Below are 21,238 nucleotides of genomic sequence, written 5' to 3'. Positions count from 1 at the left end.
TTCAAGAGTAGCCAAGACATGGTAGTGGTAGTGCGCTCTTTTAATCTCAGCACTTGAGAGACAAGGCAAATACCAGAATATCTGGGGCTACATTGCGAGGTCCTGTCTTTGTGGCCCCTCCACCTCCCATCCAGTAGAGAATTTGCACTTTAAACAAATTGGCATATTTAAACCTAAAAATAAATGGAAGAGCCTGGAGTTTAGTCCCTAGCATTTGGCAGGCAGAGGCAGATCTCTGAGTTGGAAAAGAGATAGGTAATCAAGACCAAGTACATAATTGTTCCCCTGGAAAGCTCCCATTTAATTAACATACGTGGTCAGTCTAGTAGTATTCACAGAACTATCAATATTGATTTTGGAGTCTTTTCATTATTGAAGTTCATTGGTTAAATAGAGCCTATTACTATCAAATATTGTACCATTGAAAAGGAAGAGGGGTTGATAGATGGTTTCATGGCCTTTTTAATTAAAAAAAAAAACATAATAAAATAAGTTCTTGGTTATTTGAACTTTAGTAACAGCTATCACTATAAAGGTGTTAGGTAGCTTTTAGAGTAAATCTGAAGTATACTGGGTTGATTTTTTTTCATTTTATTTTTTTTTATTTTTTTGGTTTTTGAGACAGGGTTTCTCTGTAGCCCTGGCTGTCCTGGAACTCACTTTGTAGACCAGGCTGGCCTCGAACTCAGAAATCCGCCTGCCTCTGCCTCCCAAGTGCTGGGATTAAAGGCGTGGGCCACCACCGCAAGCTACTGGGTTGATTCTTAATTATGATCTAAAAATTCCACTAATCTTTAGTTCTATGCTCATGGAACGGCATAAATGTTTTGTTCTCTCTCTTTTGTTTTTAATTTGGTTTTATGTAAATTAGCTAAAAATGAATGAAGGGGTAGTGTAAAGTTAACGTGATTAAATTCTTGAAGTTCAGAATATATACCAGGGAAAAGCCCCGAAGTTGCAGGGAAAGGCTGGACTACTACTGTAAGGTAAGGTTTGGGCTGAGTGATTGTTCAGATCCTTAAGAATTGAAGAAAGAACTGGTAGGCTTTTAAAAAGCAACGGTTCCTATAGATTTAATTCACAATAACTTTCACCTTTTCTATTTCCCATTTATAGGTTTAAGAAAGTCTACCAAGAAACGCAGTGAGTCCCCACCTGCTGAGCTCCCCAGTTTGAGGAGGAGCACACGCCAAAAGACCACGGGCTCCTGTGCTAGTACCAGGTAATTCATTTATTTTTGAGCCTATAGTTTTTATTTCAGCTTTGATCAAAATCTTCCTATACTTCTTAACATTACTGAAAATTTCCCTCCCTCTACACCATCCCCTCTCCTTTTTTTTTTTTCTTTTTCTTTTTTTTTGTTTAATTCTCTTTACCTTCGTTTCCTCCTCGCCTTCCCTTCCATAGTTTATGACAGGATCCTGGTTTGTGTCCTATGTAGCCTGCTACTTTTTTTTTTTTTTAAATGTATATGTATATATTTTATGTATATGAGCAGACTGTGGCTGTAAGATGGTTGTGAGCCACCATGTGGTTGCTGGCCTGCTACTTTAATCTTTGCTTGTCTCAGTCTCTCAAGTGTTGAGATTACAGCGGTATGCTCCACACCCAGCCCACTTCATATATAGCAATGCAATTTACATATTAAATAAAACTAATGGAATTACCTGACATAACTTTTAAAAATAACCCTCCCCCTCCCCCTCTAGAGTTTTTTTGTGTAGCCTTGGCTACACAAAAATTTTTTTGTGAAAATTACTGTAGGGCAGGCTGGTATTGAACTCATAGAGACCCACCTGCCTCTGGAGTGCTGGGATTACAGGCTCACATTACCATTTCTGGCCCAAAAAACCAAACCAAACCAAACAAACCCCCAAACCATCACTTTTTATGTTGGTCAGTGCAACAAATATATTCCATGACTCTAGTTATGTATAATTCCTATTGTACTAATTTTCAGTGGAATTAAAGAGTACACTCAGGCAGGTGTGGTTGGGTTGAGTAATCCTAAAACTTGGAGGAAGAGGTAGATTACATCTTGGTGTACATAGCTAGTTTCAGACAGAAAGAACTACATAGACTTTAAGCAAGGCAAATTAAAAACATCAAAATGAAATCCCTACTTTTAAATCAAAGCCTCAGGCATAACATAAACCGTGATACTTTTTGGTATGTTTAAGCTTTTTTCTTCTTTTGCTAAGATGAGACATTTTACAGTTAATTACGAGTATCTAGACATTAGCTTTGACTGGACCTAGTGATATGCTTCTTGGCACTCTGGTGGCAGATTTCTATTATAGTTACAATTTTGAACAGTTGCTAGGTGTGGTGATGCACACCTTTAATCCCAGCAGATATATCTCCATGAGTTGAGGCCAGCCTGGTCTACAAAGGGAATTCTAGAATATCCCAGATATCCTAGAAACCTTGTCTCACACCCTCCCCCCACCGCCGTGCCCTGGTTCCCACACACATACTTTCTTCATATTGCTTTTAAAATATCTAAAATTAGTGTAACTGAGTGTATTTGAGATTTCTTAGGAATACCTTCCTGAGAAATAATTCTGAGTTCTGCAGAGCTTTTGGTCCATTTTGCGCCAGGTTTTTAATTGAAAAAAATTTTTTTTCTAAAATTGTGTGTTCGATTATTGATATATGGATATATGGATATATTGATATATGGAGGTGGCCCCACCCCAGTAGACAATTGTGAGCTTCCCCACAGATTCTGGGAGCTCACAATTGATCTTTGATACCTAAAACTACTCTTCTTAACTGTGGCACCAGCTCTCCAGTCCCCTTTGAGTTTTACTGAGTGAGTATTGTCTGAATTTGCTGTGCGTGAAGACTGATATTTTAGTGTCATTCTCTTTTTCATTGCTTGCTTTGGGTGTACATTACCACTTGATCAGTGCATATGAAATTATTTTTTTTTTTTGTTGTTGTTGTTTTTGTTTTGTTTTGTGTTTTTGAGATAGGGTTTCTCTGTGTAGCCCTGGATGTCTGAGCTTATTCTGTAGACCAAGCTGTCCGCAGACTCAGAAGTCTGCTTGCCTCTGCCTCTCAAGTGCTGGAAGTAAAGGTGTGAGCCACCACTGCCTGATCATAAAATTACTTTTTATGTAGATTTTTTTTTTTTTTTCCTGAGACAGGGTTTCTCTGTATAGCCCTGGCTGTCCTGGAACTCACTCTGTAGACCAGGCTGGCCTGGAACTCAGAAATCCGCCTGCCTCTTGCCTCCCAAGTGCTGGGGTTAAAGGCGTGTGCCACCACCGCCTGACTAGAATTTTTCTATATACTTTGTATAGATGGTCATGTTCTGTATAAGCTATCTAGCAGTCTTGGTTCACAACCTTTCCTGAATTTTTAGGGCTTTCTTGTTGTGATCTAATGAGCTTCTGGGCTTATTTCAGAGTAACAATCTTTGAGGGTAGGAACTTGTAAATACAGAATGTTTAGCTTAGATTACTGTAAATATTAAATATTGGATGAATTTTGAATAGGTTTGGAATGAACTATTTACTTATGAAGGAAACATTAGTTAATCTTTACCACTCCTGTGTAGCTTTCACTAAGAAAGAACCTCCTCAAGTCCTCAGGTAATTTTCATGCTCACTGAGTGCTCAATACCTGATTTCACTGGTGGTCTAAGACTTTTACCCGCAGGAGTTATATCCTCAGGTAAATCAGGAAACTGTGTCTTAAGTATTTGTAATGTTGATCATCTATTTTTCAATTTACCCAATCATTATCAATAAACTGTTAATGTACTTGATGATAAAGTGTGATTACTTTATTTCCTATAGTGTATTCTGTATCTTTGTCCTTCCCAGAGTCAGATCTTCCCAATTCATCGGTTGTTTATAAATATTAAGCCCTTAACTGTTTTTATAGTGTTAGGATATTTGAATTTAGATGATTTAGGTAGTTTGCCATAAAATCTGGGCATGATAATCCCTGTTCTTTTGATCTTCCTATTGTTGATGTACTCTGTAAGCCTTTGTCTATTGTCTATGTTTGTAAATGAGGCTGTATTTTAAATGTGTAGTTTTTTTTCTCTCTCCAGAAGGATCTGCTTTTTCATTTAGCTGAAAGTGTTTAAAAATCATGTCTGTCTGTAAAGATGACAACAGCTCCCAGTAACACAGAAGCCTGTATTGTGTGAGCTATAACTTGGAAGAATTTCAGATATACAATGTCGTAGTGATTTTCTATAACAATTTTTTATTTAAAAGGGAGAAGAAACTGGCTTTGTGCTCTGTGAATTTCTGCTTTGTGTTGTCTATACATTGCTCCTAGTGCCTTGGTAATGCTGACTATGATGACATTTTTGTTACAGTCGGCGAGGCTCTGGCCTGGGCAAGAGAGGAGCAGCTGAGGCCCGGCGGCAAGAGAAAATGGCAGACCCTGAAAGCAACCAGGAGACAGTAAATTCCTCAGCTGCCCGGACAGATGAAGCTCCCCAAGGAGCTGCAGGTATACTGGCACTTAAAACACACATATATTTTTGTTCGTTTGTTTCACAAATTTATCTTTGGATGAATTTTCTTGTTCTACATCCTAAGTAGGATGAAAGGAGGGGAGAGAATTAAGAGGTTACCATAAAACACTTTTACTTTAGGTCATAGATTGGGTGCTTTTGATTTGTAGACTCATTTGTTGTTAGATTTAAATTCTCAAGCAGTCCATACATGTACTACTTTCAGAGGGATTTATAGTAAGGTATAAATTTTCCATTTAAGGTTTTTATATATTGCTTAGAGTTGACTAATGATTGCTTCATTGAATTTAAATTCATAATAAAAAGTTAAGATGTGCTTGAATTGCTTTCTAAGCATGTAGATCTTAGCATTTTATAAGCCCTAAAAATTTGTTTTGTTCTGAAGCTACTTTAGTAATATTTAGATTTTTATGGGCTTATTTGATATCTTGGATTGCCAAAAAAAAAGCATGTATTTTTCTTCTTTTTGCTTTAAGTATCTGTTCCCATTACCAAAACTGTGGCAAAGTGAATTTTAAAATCTAATGTAAAATTGCTCTAAGCAGAAAAAAATACTGTAGTTTATCATTGTGAATGTGTATTTCTACAATCACGCCACATCAAGTTTAGTTGCAGAGCATAATGAACTAATGAACAAAGCACTTTCATGTAGTGTGATTTAATATTAGGATATACAGTACTTTTCTCTCATACCTATGGCTGGTCATAAATCCTAGTTTGCTGGAAAGGTCTGGTTACCTACAGTTACTGTACTCTGCTTAGCTTAGTTTAATTTTGAAGTAATTTCTATATCGTAATTTTTGAAAAAAAAATTAGTGGATTTGTAGCATCTCTTCTATTGGAAATGAAATTTTAAAAATCTTTTTCTTAATAGTTAATTGGTAAATATTTGGAAGAATACAAACTATCCATTTGCAGGCTCATTAAGGCTGTTGAAAATACACAACTTCTCCTTCCCAGTACTTTCTACCCTTTCATTATTTATTTCAAGTTGGAATATGGAAGTGTGAGGCCAATTCTCAAATGAGTGACAGGAATGGAATTTCTGAATATATTGTTAAAGTTGATAGTTACAGTAATTACAGCAACACCTGTTCACTCTGCAGATGTGGCTTTAAACATTTCCCACACATTCCTATTGGATATTGAAAACAACCTGCTGAGGTGTGAGTTCTGTTACTGCCATTTTATAAATGAGGGAAAACTGAGGCACACATTGGTTAAGCTTTCCCAGAATTCCAAGCTAAAATGCATGACCTTTCAATACAGGTCTTAGAAACCAAGTACATGGTACACCATTGTCTTCTCCCTAAGTATTAAAAGAATTTAATTTGTATGGATAACATTCCAAGGTTTAAAAGGAGAATAGGGTAAGGGAATTTGATCTTCAATATATTATTGAGGATAAATGCTTCAAGGGAATATAGTACGATTTATTGTCATTCACATTTAAAATCAGTAAATAGATACTTGTGGGATGTTGACTTTTGCAGATGATACACATGGTGTTAACTGTTGTTAGAGGAGCATTTGGGTTTAATATGCTTTGTGGTGGGGTCTTTTATGGATAGTACAAATTCCTCTGGCTGTAAAATACTTCAGGGAAAATGTGCTGGGAAAATTTCTGGGAAAAATTTTCTCTACCTGTAAAATACAGACTTAAATTTGCATAGAGGACTTATAGAGGACTTATTTGTGGTCATTTCAACTACTTTTTGAAGTCAGTCTCTTGAATAGTGATATCTGTAGTTGGTAGAAGACTTCTTTCAGAACAGTGAAATGACAAGGAAAAATAGGCATGTTTTGGCATTCACATTTTATATTAAGAATTCCTAACTTCCAGAAATGATCAGGGTCATATCCTAGAAAGCAGCTAGTTTTGTTTTTAACATGGCTGTACCTGGCTGTTTGCTGATGTCTGGTGGTTGTTTTCTTCTACTCTGTTGATGTCTTAAAGCAGGAAAACCCCACCATCACCAAAAAGTGGGTTTGGGCGTTGTTTGTTGCAGTGTTTTTGGTTTTACTTTGTTTTGAAGTTAAAAGTGTATAAAGAGGATACAGTTTTATAGAGAATGAAAGATAGGTTCTCACTGTGTATTGTTGGCTAGCTGGTAGTCCTTATGTAGACCACTCTGGCTTCTGACAGAGCTTCCCCTGTCTCCTCTCCTAAGTGTTGGAACTAAAGGTGGAAGCTACAATACCAGTACCCAGCTTTCCTTTTCTAATTTTTCAAGACAGGGTTTCTTTTGCTGTCTGTCCTGTAATTTGGTCTATAAACGAGGCTAGCCTTAAACTCACAGAGATCTACGTGCCTCTCTGCCTCCTGGAGTGCTGGGATTAAAGGCATGTGCTACCACCATCTGGAATGTACCTGGTTTTTAATGCTTTTCTTTTCCTCTTTTTTTTTTTTTAAAGATTTATTTATTTATATTTTATATGTAAATACACTGTAGCTGTCTTCAGACACCCCAGAAGAGGGCGTCAGATCTCGTTACAGATGGTTGTGAGCCACCATGTGGTTGCTGGGATTTGAACTCTGGACCTTCGGAAGAGCAGTCGGGTGCTCTTACCCACTGAGCCATCTCTCCAGCCCAAAATGTAGCCTAGGCTGGCCTCGAACTCATGATCCTCCTGCCTCTGCCTCCTTCAGCAAATCCTACCGGCGTGGGCCACCACTACCGGCTTTTCTTTTCCTGATTACATTTTTTTAATACTACAAATTATGTTAGGGCTGTATTACCAGATGATGGAATGCACAGTAAAGAACAACTGTGCTCTTTTTGTCTTAGTACAAAATTTTATGACATATAGATCTTCCTATTGCCCCTTTACCTACACATATGCTAATGCTACTTAGCAATTTCTGGCAAGTGAAAATCATTCTATAAGCCTTATAATGTTTTATCTTTCCATGGTAAAAGGTTAAAGTGTTTATAAACTTGGCATTCTAAAATAGAATTCCTTTTTAAAAATGTTTTGTATTTCTAATATAAAATCTGGGTTTTGACTGTCTATGTTGATAGTCATATATTTGACTATAGAGTACAGAAAAGGTGTGTACCATGAAAAAAGTTTTTGACTTGACAGCTGTTGGTTAATTACATTTCACAAAACAACTGTCTCTCTAACTTGATTAATAGTTAGCTTAAAGCCTATACTGATCTGAATACCTAATTTTATAAAACAGTATGTAAATGTAACTTCACTGGACAACTGTTTCAGACTTTGAAAGAGTTGCCCAGGGCTGTGGAGGGACTCACTGCATAAGAGCTCTAGCTAGTGGAGATCCCCAGTACCTCTGTCAAAAGCTGGGCTTCACCTTTTCTGTTTATAGATCCCAGTACTGGCCTAAGGCAATATACAGTGAGAGACACTATTTTGGGAGTAAGCCAGGTACCAGTAGATGGAGAAACCTGATGTCCTCCATTGGCCCCCACTCATTTATTTAATTTAATTTAATTTAATTTACATATATATATATATATACACACACACACACACATATATATATATATATATATATAGTTTTTTTTGAGACAGGGTTTCTCTGTATAGCCCTGGCTGTTCTGAAACTCAGGTGTAGACCAGTCTGGCCTCAAACTCAGAAATCCGCCTGCCTCTGCCTCCCGAGTGCTGGAATTAAAGGTGTGCGCCACCACGCCCAACTGCCCCCCACTCATAAAAGGGCAGGCAAAAAGTTCACTTTGTCTTGAGTGGTAGCAAATTTTTTGTGACAGTTGGCAACTTACCCTTTTGCAAAAGCAGAGTACCTATCCCCCCCCCCCCTTTTTTTTTTTTTTTTTTTTTTCCAGACAGGGTTTCTCTGTAGTCCTGGTTGTCCTGGAACTCACTCTGTAGACCAGGTTGGCCTTGAACTCAGAAATTTGCCTGCCTCTGCCTCCCAAGTTTTGGGATTAAAGGTATGCACCACCACGCCTGGCCCTATCCCTTTTTATAGAGTGGTTTTGGGGGCGTCAATGGTGCTCTCATTTAGAATAGAATTGTCAACATCCTTTTGGTCTGTTTTGTCTGTCCATGAGGATTTTACTAAGGCCTGCCTCATTATCTGGGAGTCCTCTATCACTAAACAGGCCTCTCTTAATTATGTTTCACAAATTGTATTTCTTGATTAAAGTCTTTGTGGAAATGTAATTGGTATTTATTTTGAAATTTATCAGAAATATAGCTATCCTTTAATCATTATAGATTCTTGGGTATTTTATGTTTAATTTTGTGTTTGCTTTCTCCATACTATTCAAGCCACTTTAACAGGTCTTAATTAGTACCTAAAATACTATTACTTGTTTATAGGACATTGGTATAATAACTATAACTGAATTTAAAATTCCAGCTGAGGGGTGTGTTTACTTCAGAGAATAGGAGTGAAACCTTGCTGTCTGGGTTCTAACCTGATTCCTAGCTGGCATGAACACTTAAGTGATGAAGGCTTAATTTTTTTCCTGTGCATGAAGAATCTCTGTAAACAAACATGTTGACAATTCAGCATGTAAGCACCTTAATGCTGTCTCAAAAGTAGCTTTTGTATAGTGCAGTTTGTTTAGTCTTTTTTTATCATCTTTTTTTAATCTCAAAGGCTTTATCCTTTACACTATACACAATAAGAAAGTATGCATGAATAAATGTATACAACATTTCTAAAATGTAGAATTGGTGGCTGGCTCATTGGCATCTTTTGCTTTTATGATTTATATATTTTTTATGTGTACGAGTACACTGTCACTGACTTTAGACACACCAGAAGAGGACATTGGATTCCATTAATGACAGTTAGGAGCCACCAGCTGGTTGTTGGGAATTGAACTTGGGACCTCTAGAAGGGCAGTCAGTGCATTTTACCTGAGCGCTCTCTCCAGTCTCTCTCTCTCTCTCTCCAGTCTCTCTCTCTCTCTCTCTCTCTCTCTCTCTCTCTCTCTCTCTCCAGTCTCTCTCGCTCTCTCTCACTCTCTCTCTCTCTCTCTCGCTTGCTCTCTCGCTCTCGCTCTCTCGCTCTCGCTCTGTGTGTGTCTGCCTGCCTGACTGTCTGTCTGTCTTTCCTATGGTGATGATGAGCTTGCCATCATGCCCAGCTCAGAAGAGCTTTCAAAATTTATGTCTATTAAAGACCTCTGTCTTTTTGCCTTCCATTCTGTCATTATTTAGTAAGTAGGCTGTGTATTGCTAATGATGTGATTATATGTAGAACAACCTATGTGTGAAGCTGTATAGGTCTAAGCATATACTTAGCGATTTAGCATACTACTAGTTTCTTCTCCTTTGGTTAGCTTTATAATATCTGATGCTGTTAACTTAAACTGGTTTTGTTTCTGTTTTGGCTCATCTATGGTTTGTGTAGTGGAATCCTTCTGCTTCTTCATTCTACTTTAACTTTTGGCATCTTAGCTTCCCTTTTTCATACTTCATAGCACTTCTTTGCACTTGTGTGTTAGTTGTAATGTGTGTCTTCAGTATTTCATTTCAAAAGGAAGATTGTATATGATCTTTTCACACTCTTGCAGCTAGAGAAAATAAATGATTATTTACATTTCTTAAATAACAGCCTGACTTGATTGACTAATTGTAGAGAGGGAATCCAGGACAAAGCTATTTCAAGGGCATGAAGGTTGCAAATTTATGTTTATATAACTGTGCTGAGCTCTTCCTTTGCTCCTGAATTTTATATGGCAGGGAGTTGTAGAATGGTTGAGTGTGTAGGAAGAGAGATTTAACGTATTATAGTCTGTAAAGCTTTGGTTTTTCTTTAAGGTAAGCCAGACATAAAAGATTAAATGCTCCTCCTAATCCTTACCTTCCCCCTCTCCCCAAGCCTCTAGTTCTGTTGCAGGGGCTGTTGGCATGACCACCTCTGGGGAGAGTGAATCGGATGATTCTGAGATGGGACGATTACAAGGTAAAGACAGCCATTGAGTTTGCAAGAAATGATTACTACAGGCTGCAGATAGTCCTATTCTTGACTTGAACTCAGTTTATTTATAGTCTCTGAATATTGTCTAGGAATTCTAGGTATACCTGCACCTTCTGGGAAAAAAAATCTTTTTTTAATTTCTTAACTTGACGCTTTGGGCTCAGAGATGACCTGTCTGTGTCTTCATTTTTACTGTTTAACCAAGCAAAGCCTCATAGTTGTTCAAAAATCTTCACATGATTACATGTATGATTGGCTTTAGTAATAAATTACGAAGCACCTCAATATGTTGTTGTTCTCTAGTATTTAAAAACATAAATCTAACAGGGTGGGTTTTCCCTACACCCCATGTTCTTTTGTAAACTCTAGTTGGTTTTCTCTTTTTTAATGTTGTCAATCTTTTATTACATGCACTTCATGTATGAATTAGGTGGGTTTGTACTTCTATCTCAGATGATAGATTTTAATATACTCCCAATGTAAGGGGTTGCAAGAGACATTATGTGAAAGTTTCACATTACTTTAAAGTTTCTGAGATAAATAGCAAGTATTTATAAAAGCTTCCCCATGATACCACTTACGAACATAGCTTTTCTTTGCAACTGGTAAAAGTGGTTTATGATTTTCATGCTTCTGGTCAGGGTGACCAAAATCTTTCTGGGAAGTAATGTCAGTAAGAAAATGAGGCAAGGCTTACCTAAAATACTTTATGATTTTCTTCAGTAGTTCTTATCTGTATTCGTTTTAAATTCTCTCTAAAACTTCATTTTTAGAAATGGCATGGAGGTGTTTTAACTTATAATAACTAATTAAATTTGTGTATGTATAATGTTTTAGAAATTTAATGTAATTTCTTGTAAAATTCATAGTGCAAAGTAACGTTGTGCTAACTCAATTGTGTGAGATGAATCAGTTCCTTGACATTTTTAGGGGAAGATCAATTACTTTAAATCAACTCAATTATTGCCCTTTTTTTCCCCTTTAGCTTTGTTAGAGGCCAGGGGTCTTCCTCCTCACCTATTTGGTCCTCTCGGGCCTCGGATGTCACAACTTTTCCATAGAACAATTGGAAGCGGAGCTAGTAAGTGAATATTTTGCAATTTTTAATTCTCTTAATAATTAGTTATGTGTTATTCTTATTGGTTATTTGTTGGTATATAATTTAGTATCTTTTAGGTTTCCTTCTATACTTTTATTTTTGACTACCCGTCTGAAATTATAAAAATCCATATTAAGTATTTTAAAAGTTACTTAGAATTTAGGTTTGTAGTTATATCATCTGACTGTACCTATTTTTGTTCAAATCTTTTTATGGTGTCACAAATTTCATCCCATAAGATAGTGTTAACATAAACCTGATAGGAAGATTTCTCAGCAGCATTACTTCTCACCAGACTATCAGATTAATTATAACCCAGAGCCATTCATGGTTGACCTAACACTGACTAATACATAGTCTTGATTTATAACTGAAATATTGTCCTATAAGTCCAGTTAGTGTTTGACTTGCATTTAGTAATTTTTCTATAACTTTGGTCAGCTTGGTAGCTGACTGATGCATCCCATCAAGCATTGATGGTATTTGTGTGTGTGTGCACGCAAGTGTGCGTGTGTGTATGTGTGTGTACATGCTAGGACAAGTATGTGGAGGTCAGAGGGCTACTTTATAATTAGTCCTCACTAACTATATATGGTTATTCGACTTCTATAGCAAACATCTCTATTTGCTAAGCCATCTTCCTTGCTCCTATTTTATTTTGTAGTTAAAACATTACATTATATATAAGCCAGGTGTGATGATGCATACCTTTAATCCAGACTTGGGAAGCAGAGACAGTCTACAAATTGAGTTTGAGGACAGCCAAAACTAATTACATAGAGAAACCATCTCCGTGTCTCTCGCCTCCCCCCCGCCACACATTACATTTTATATTTCTATATCTGAAGCTTACCTCTGGTGTGCTTTCCCCACCCCCAAGCAAATACAACAACCCATTTCTAGCTTAATAGCAAGAAAACTTAAACAGTTATGTTTTTGTTTTTCTTTCTTTTGTTTTTCAAGACAGGGTTTCTCTGTATAGCCCTGGCTGTCCTGGAACTCACTTTGTAGACTTTTGTAGACCAGGCTGGCCTCAAACTCAGAAATCCGCCTGCCTCTGCCTCCCGAATGCTGGGATTAAAGGCATGAGCCACCATGCCCGGCTCGTGTTTTTGTTTTTCTACACCTCAGTGTAACACACCCTGTTAGCAAGTTTCCTTTTTGATAATTCTGTGAGCATCCAAACTTCATTACAATTCTGGGTCCTTGGGCCTCCCATTTACTGGATTCATAGGTGGACACTATACAATACCTGCATTCCTAAGAACTCTTTTATTTATTTGCTACCATTTACTAGATCCTGATATTATACTAATAATTAAGCAGAGTTGTTTTCTACATGGAGCTACTTTGGACACAGGTAATACAATATGTTAAAAATGGCAGAGAAGGAAAGTAGTAAGAATGGAGGCCATTAGGGAAAGAGAGGAAGTCTGTTTAGAGAAACTGCAGAGACATGAAGATTTCATAGTACATAGTACATAGAGCCAAAGGAAAGAATGTATACTACATCGGATGGGGGCTGAATTTTCATGTTTAGAAAGTAGAGCATCCACAGGGGAAGTGTGGATGTGATAGATTTTAAAACCCCAAAAGTGTGCACATCTACCAAGCCATGGAGTGCCCTGGTAGGCTAGCTACAAGGTTGAATGATGAGAAAACATTTTATAGTTTGGAGGCGGGGAATGGCATGATTAGGATAAAAATTAAATACAGCCCCAGACCATAGTTGAGAGCTTAACAGTCCTCAGCAGGTACTGCTTCATTTATATCCCTAGTCTTTTCCTTCACACTGAAAGCTAATGGGCATCTGCATATATTTTAACTTATATCTAAAAATAAGCAAGGTCATTTAAAAAGCTGAAGATAATAGTGTGATTATGTTTATCAAATATTACTATCCTAAAAGCATTTTAAATTTTATTTTAACATGGATTCATATATTGCTGTCAGTTAATATGCTTCTTGTTTTTGTTTTTGTTCTTTAAATAAACAAACTTTATTTTGCCATTTCATTAAGTTGAAGATTGGGACGAAAAGTTGTGTCAGGGCTTTGTAAGTTTGTTGACATTGAAATCCCATATTTAGCTGGTGTAATGCTTGCATGCCTTACTAATTTTTATTATTTCTGAGTGCTTTGCTTGCATGTATGTCTGTGTACCCTTTGTATATCTGGTGCCTACTGAGGTCAGAAGAGGACATCAGATCTTCTGGAACTGAAGTTACAGAAGGTTTTGGGCCACCATGAGGGTGTTAGGAATTGAACTTGGCTCATCTGAAATACAAGTCAGTGCTGTTAAACATGGAGCTGTATCTAGCCCCATATCCTGCTCCATATCCTCTGTATCGTATTTGTGGTATGTTGCCTGTCCTTGTGCATGTGTATGCATATGTGTTTATGTGATGGGGTGGGGCTCAGAAGCCAGCAAAGGAGATGGATCCCATAGAGCTGGTGTTATAAGTAATTGTGCTGCCTGGTGTGGATGTTAAAAAGTGAACTTGGGTCCTTTGAATGATCAGTGATAGTTTTTAACTGCTGATCCATCTCTCTAGTTCTTAGTCTTATGCTAAATCATATTATTCCTTGTGGTAGTTTGAACTGAATTACTAACATTAAAAAATAAAACTTAATTATATAAGCAATTTGTTAATACAAATACACAATTAGGTTATTGTTACCATGTTTATTAATAATATCTAGCATCAAATTTCTGTTAAGATATTCTACAATATTCAGCTACTTTTAGTGGCTGCTTCACATTTGAAATTGTTTTAAAATTTATTTATATATATATGAGTGTTTTGCCTGCCTGCACGTATGTGTATATATACATATACATATATATATATGTACCATGTGCATGCAGTGCCTTCAGAAGGCTCAAGAGGGTGTCATATAACCAGTGGAGCTGTAGTTAAGTCTCCATTTGATTGTTGAGAATTCTGGGAATCAAATCTGATCTTAAAGAGCAAGTGTTCTTAAGTTCACATCTCTATACCTGGATTTGATATCCCCCACCCCCACCCCAATGAGAAATAATCACTCAAAATGCTAGCATTTTTTTTTTTTTATTGTAATGATTGTAGTACTGGTGACATGTCCAGAAGCAGCTCATGATCCATGAGTTTGATGCTTGGAACCTACATAGTGGAAGGAGAGAACTGATTTCTGTAAGTTGTCTTCTGACTTCCATATGCATGCCGTGGCATGCCTGCACAGGCATACTCTGTTGCATTCATGAATAGAAACTTAGAAATATAAACACAGATACAAAGAATTGTATAATTTCTGGTTGTCTCCTGACAAACTGTAAAAACTCAAATGTCAAGGTAATAACAATTACAAGGTGGTAGCATTTTATATCAAACTATTAAATAATTAGGGAAAATACATAAAAAAGATGACTTTTCACTTTTGTTTGATTATGTAGGATAGTTGAGATTATTTGCCTAATTTAAAAGATAGTGGTTTTTGCATCCTCTTAGTTTATAAGGTTTTATTTTTTTTTTTTTTTCTTTTAGGAGATGTGGTTGTGGCTGGGGATACATTTCATTGTAAACAGTGCATTTTCACTTGTTCCAGTTATTAAATGACAGTTTCAGTGGTTTTAATTGATGTTTACAATGTCCCATTTGATTATGGGATCTTTTTGTGGTTACTTTGTAATCTTTTGTTTGTTTGTTTTTTTTATATAGGGTCTCAGAGGTGCAGTGATTAACAACAGGGCATAGCCATAACCTTGACTACATTCAAATTTTTAAGATAAATATTTTTAAAACAGCCTTCACTGGCTTAGCTTAATTTATACCTTATGTTATAGTGCAGACTGGCCTTGAATCTGGCATTCTGAGCCTTTTTGAAAGTTGCTTTATAGTATGAGAAAATGATCCAAATTTAGCCAATTTGTATTCCCGCTTGTCTTAAATTGGGCATATTGACAGAGATTCCTGCTTTCCTATGAAAACAGGGTTCAGTCAAATGTTAGATGTATACAAAGTTTTGTTAGCTACTGTAAATTCCCACTGCCTTGTATTCACACTTATGTGAAACACTAGGATAGTGTGTCACATTTTGGGGCTTTTACAAAACTTAGGTGAGAATTGTGAGAATTATTGACTTACAATTTGATATTAATCTTGTATTTTAATTTTTTCTCTGCTATTGTCTGTTTTAATGGTTACTCTAGAAATTATTACACATAGCTTTTGTTTATTGTTGCTTGCTTTGTTTTAATATTTTGTCATATTCCAAACAGTTGCAAGAATTGCAGTAGTTTAGTTCCTGACCTCCTCTGTTTTATCAGACATTTGTTAGAGTTTTGATAACACAACAATTGTTTTAATGTAACAGTTTTAAGTAATATAAAACTGTTATTTTTCTATTTCTGCTTACAAGATTTACTTCCAGCTGAAGGGTCATACTTGATAGGAGTTAAGAGTGACCAGTAATCATTTCTGTTTTTGCTTGAGGAATCCTTGTGTTTTGAAATTTTCTTAGACATAATATTCTCAATAAGCACTTTGTTTCTTTCTGATTACTATAGTTTTATCTTCACTAAGCTTTTCATTTGACTTTTGTATCCTTTTTGTTTTAGGATATTCTTTGTTTGTGGGGTTGGAGATGGGGGTGGGGATTGTGATCGTGAGGTGGAGGGAGAGTATATGTGTTTAGGTTGTTCTCTGTGTAGTCCAGGCTGGCCTCGAACTTAGTGTCGCTGTGCCTAACATCAGTTTTATTTTTCTAAAAGTTGTTTGCTGCAATCCCCACTTACTCTGTAGTGAGTTGATTTGTAATACTGTGTTTTTCAGTTCTAGGCAATTCATTGATTATTTCAGATTTCTATGTTGAAATTCTACTTCCCCTACCCCCTTTGTTGGTAGTGTTGGGGCAATTGAGCTCGTGTATTGATGAACCATCTTCCCAGGCTATTGCTTGAATTTAGATTATTTGTCACATTAATATTCTAGTTGTTTTTTTTCCTAGTTCTTAATTCTGTATTTCCAATTTTTTATCAGTTAAGTCTATTAATTGTTTTATTATATATTTCTAACATTTTGTATAAAAGAGCTAAAGAGACCTGACCAGATAACTTTTGGTAGTTATTTTCTCTCTTTCTCTTCCCAAAACATAAAATGTTAGAGTTCCACAAACTATTTCCCAGAACCATACCTAGTTTTTATTTTGTTTTGTTTTTTTTAATGTTTGCATGGGAGTTTATGTGGATGTCAGAGGACAGCCGTCAAGAGTTGTTTTTCTCACTCTACAGATTGAACTTAATTTGTAGGTTCTGAGGCTTGGGCTGGGCCATCTCACTGGTATGCTCATTTTTATGCAGCCTGAGAACTAAGAATGTTTGGAAGTGTACTAGAAAAAAACCCTGAAGCATTGTATTTTAAGTTTCAAACTAAGTGAATTTCAGTGTTCTAATGGATCAGGGCCATGTTATTAGTTTTGTTCTTTCTACTTTGGAACTATAGTTCCAGAGTCAGAGTTGGATAACTGCAGTGGAGATCATATGGCCTGCAAAGCCTAAAATAATTACTGTTTGGCTCTGAATCAAAAATCGTTCTCCAGTGTTGGTCTGTAGCTATGCAGAATGTTTTTGAAATCCTCACAGTGATAAGGGTGAGACTAGTTATTGCAGTACTCCAGTTTCTCCTTTCCATCTCAGTTGCTGTCTGAGCTGATAGTACAAACTGCTGGTAGCTTAACAAGAACCAAAATAGGACCCTCCCATTTTCCTCAGTTAATCCATTACATTGCCAGTGCCAGCCTGAGTACTTTACTCAGTGCTGCTGAATTCATTAATTACTATTTTTCTTTATGTTGACTTTGAAACAGCAATCATTAACAGGATTGGTTCTCTACTCCTAAATCAATATTTTTAATCTTCGTGACAAAATGTGGCACAGTTCTTCCATATACTTGGTTTAAGCATAGGAGTAATGTCTCCTGTTGTTACTAACATGATGTTGAAATGACTTGCTAGATACATAGTAATACAGCTTCTGTTTTTGTTTTGAGAAAAGGGTATTTTTAATATTATATATAGCATAACACATAATACTTTAGTTTCTAGACATTAAAAAGTTTTAATTTGTACCACATTTTGAAAATAACTACACTTAACTTTGAGAAACAGTGCTGCTGTGTGTGGTGATTGCTGCTTTTATTCTATTTGCTTTCTGACTTTTCAGTGTGAGAGGTTGGCCTAATCCATGCTGGTCACATGGTGCCTACCATTGAGCCCCCTAATTTAATTGTTTAAGAGTATAAAATGATCTTATATTCCAAATCTACTGATCTAGTACTTGGGTTATGACTTAGGTACTTAGGATATTGCCATTGTCTTACTGAAGTTCAGGCTTCTTATATGTATCTTTAGATAATTTCAATCTCAGTGATTCTTAGGATTGTCAGCCTCAATGTTTATGAAACACTCATTGCATGGCAGATTTGCCAGCATTTCTCTCCTTAGGTGATTGTGTTGCCGAGATTTTCAGGTAGCTCTGATTCCAGTTTTATATATTTCAAAACTTAATGATAAATGAGTTTTAAAGTCTTGAATATGAAAGCATCCATGAAGTGATAGAACACATTTGTAGATTTTACTTATTTGTTTACTATGCTGGAGGTTGAACCTCAAGCCTCAAATATTAGGCAAACACTATGCCTTCAGCATTAACTTTAGTTTTGAGCACTTCACTCATTATTTGCATAATGGAATTGAAGGTAGACAGCATCTGCTAATGTAATTAGAGCTACAAAGGTTGGCTGTTTTTACAGAGTATCTCAGGTCTTAGGCATTATTCTACCTGTTTTAATTTTGCTTTCCCCTTCTCACTTTTTGTTTTCGACTTAATCCATGTGTGCATATTTAAGTAAATGTAATACTCCTTTGACACCTGGACACCATAGTTAAGAAATTTTATTGAACAACTTTGTACTCACTGCCTTCATTTCTTTGAAAGTGTACTCATGGCAAAGCTACCAGTTGTTAGTTTTTTTTTTTTTTTTTAAAAGATTTATTTATTTATTATATGTAAGTACACTGTAGCTGTCTTCAGACACTCCGGAAGAGGACGCCAGATCTTGTTACAGATGGTTGTGAGCCACCATGTGGTTGCTGGGATTTGAACTCTGGACCTTTGGAAGAGCAGTCGGGTGCTCTTACCCACTGAGCCATCTCACCAGCCCCCCAGTTGTTAGTTTATGGTTAGTTTTGCTACTAAAATTTAAATCAGTTTGTTTCAGTTGAAGGCAGACAGACACCAAGTAAGTTCTTCAGTCATGTTAAGGATGAGCAGATGCAGCTAATTCTCCCTTGAGTGTTAGTGTCATAGGCCTATCTTTGCTTATAGACACATTCTTGCTTTCCTTTGTCCCCTCTTTGCTTTGTTACCAAGTAGGTATTTATTTAAAGTTTTCTGTCCTATGTCTTTTATTTCTACATTATTTGACAAAAATTTGTTTTGAAATATCTCAGAATTCTACTTAGCCATCTTCCTAGCTCATCAGTGTTTATTTTAACATTTATGTTTAGATTAGCATTTTTTCCATGTATTTGTAAGTATTTTTGCATATGTCTGTCTGTGCACACATATGAACACCTAAGGAGTACAGAAAAGCTGTTAGATTCCCTGGAGTTGCATTCATATCCATGGTTGTACGTTGCCTGGCATGGCTGCCAGAAACAGAATTGAAGTCCTCTGGAAGAATAATATTATTAACTGCTAAGCCATTTCTTCTTCTTTCAGTGTTAAAAATAATGTCTTCTTTTCTCTTGAAGGTTCTAAGGCCCAGCAGCTTCTTCAAGGACTACAAGCCAGTGATGAAAGTCAACAGCTTCAGGCAGTCATTGAAATGTGTCAGTTATTGGTCATGGGGAATGAGGAGACACTAGGAGGGTTTCCTGTGAAGAGTGTTGTTCCAGCTTTGGTAAGCATGCCATTCTTCTGTTGACTTACTTTGTCTACATGTATGCTGGACAAAAATATACTCTTTCTCAATGAGCTACATACCCAGCTTGAGGTTTTTTTTTTTTTTTTTTTTTTTGTGCTAATTTTTTGATGAAGTCACTTACTTGCTATTACTTAAATGGTTTTAAAGTTATTCAGCCCATTAGTAATGTTTTGATACTTCACGGTTTAAAACATGTTAGACCTTTTATTCAATCTCCCAATCTTTGGGGCAATAATAAACTAGATTACTTTGGTTTATCTTCCTGGTTGAGAAAGATTACTTGTTTGCTACATAGGCTGGGCAGCACACCATTATGTTTATATAAATATTAGATTTATAGCATAGTTTATTTCTGAAAAATAAATACTATACCTTCTTAGATATCAAGGAGCTATAAACGAAGTTAGGGAAGTGCATGAGATGGTCTTATTTGGTCACAGTCACACAGTATGGAAGCTGATATTTCATTTCTGGAGTTCTGAGTTGTCTTTTTTTTTTGTTTGTTTGTTTTTTTGTTTTTCGAGACAGGGTGTCTCTGTGTATCCTGTCCTGGAACTCACTCTGTAGACCAGGCTGTCCTCGAACTCAGAAATCCACCTGCCTCTGCCTCCCTAGTGCTGGGGTTAAAGGCGTGCGCCATTACGCCTGGCTCCTGAGTTAAGTCTTATTAAACACAGCCATCACTTAGCATATTCTATTTTTTTTTTTTTTGAATGGTTTGGCAACTATTTAGTGATAAAGCAGGTTCTTTTTGCCTTTTACTAGCAGAACATTTGAGAAGAGAGCCTTGAGGAGGCTCACCTTGGCCTGGGGGCATGTCTGGGGTTGCCTTGGTTACTTTAACTTATTTGGTAAGACCAAGGACTCCACTATCCCCTAGACTATAAACAGAAGATGGTACCAAACAGAAGCAAGTATATGTAAACACAATAATTTCTTTCTGTTTTCATTGTTGATTTGTTTAGCTGCTTCAGGTCCCTGCTTTGACTTTCTGGAAATGATGGATTTTATCCTGTACTCATTACCTAAAATGTACCCTTTCTCTATATTGCTTTTTTGGGGGGTATTGTATCATAGCAACAGAAATGAAATTTAAGAATTGACATTGGCATTTATGGTTATACATATTCCCTTTGGTATATGGGAATGTGTTAACAGCTGATTGATTTCATCTTTTTGATTTGTTTTCTATAAAGTGTCTTTCTGTATAGCCCTTGTTATCCTGGAACTTAACTTTGTAGTCCAGGCTGACTTCATATTCACAGATATCTGCCTGTCTCTGCATCTCAAGTGCTAGGATTAAAGGTTTGTGCCACTACTGCCCAGTCTTCCATCTTTCAGTTAGGAAACTTGGTGCTTTTTTCTGTTAGTATGAAAACCCTGTATTTTCTAAGTGGATTTAGATGGTAAATGTATATAAGTCTTCAATCAAGGCTTGTATTATACATATTTGTTTACCTGGAGTAATTTAGAGCTGAGAACAAACAAATTAATTTGGTATTATATTAGAATATATGCTGTTTTGTTATTAACAACAATTAATTGAAGGGTATTTACTTGAAATACAGAACATTTAAAAGTTTCCTGTTTTGCATTTCTTCCTTGACCACAAAAGCTACAATCTCTGAAGTCTCCTACAAACAATAAATTTGCCGTTTATTAGCTATAGTCTTTAATGTGTTCAATCCTATTTTTAAATTGCATTTTTTTAACATGTATTTATTATTATAAGTACACTGTAGCTGTCTTCAG

At 36.3% G+C, this 21,238-nt stretch overlaps 1 protein-coding gene across 20 annotated transcripts in view; it reads left to right on the top strand.

Annotated features, from left to right (window-relative positions):
* Positions 1–21,238, top strand: part of Trip12 (thyroid hormone receptor interactor 12) — a 114,650-nt gene that overhangs the window by 49,924 nt on the left and 43,488 nt on the right. For all 20 annotated transcript variants that reach the window (XM_021173487.3, XM_021173845.3, XM_021173454.3 and 17 more), the window contains 5 exons: positions 1,117–1,222; positions 4,340–4,476; positions 10,326–10,409; positions 11,410–11,505; positions 19,314–19,462. In XM_021173487.3, the coding sequence (XP_021029146.1) occupies positions 1,117–1,222; positions 4,340–4,476; positions 10,326–10,409; positions 11,410–11,505; positions 19,314–19,462 (572 nt within the window). The remainder of the gene's footprint in view (positions 1–1,116; positions 1,223–4,339; positions 4,477–10,325; positions 10,410–11,409; positions 11,506–19,313; positions 19,463–21,238) is intronic.

This window comes from Mus caroli, unplaced genomic scaffold (assembly GCF_978045245.1).
Source record: "Mus caroli unplaced genomic scaffold, Mus_caroli_1 scaffold_1, whole genome shotgun sequence".
NCBI lineage: Eukaryota > Metazoa > Chordata > Mammalia > Rodentia > Muridae > Mus > Mus caroli.
The sequence above is the reverse complement of the archived record's forward strand: the minus strand, read 5'-3'. Positions and strand labels throughout refer to the sequence as shown.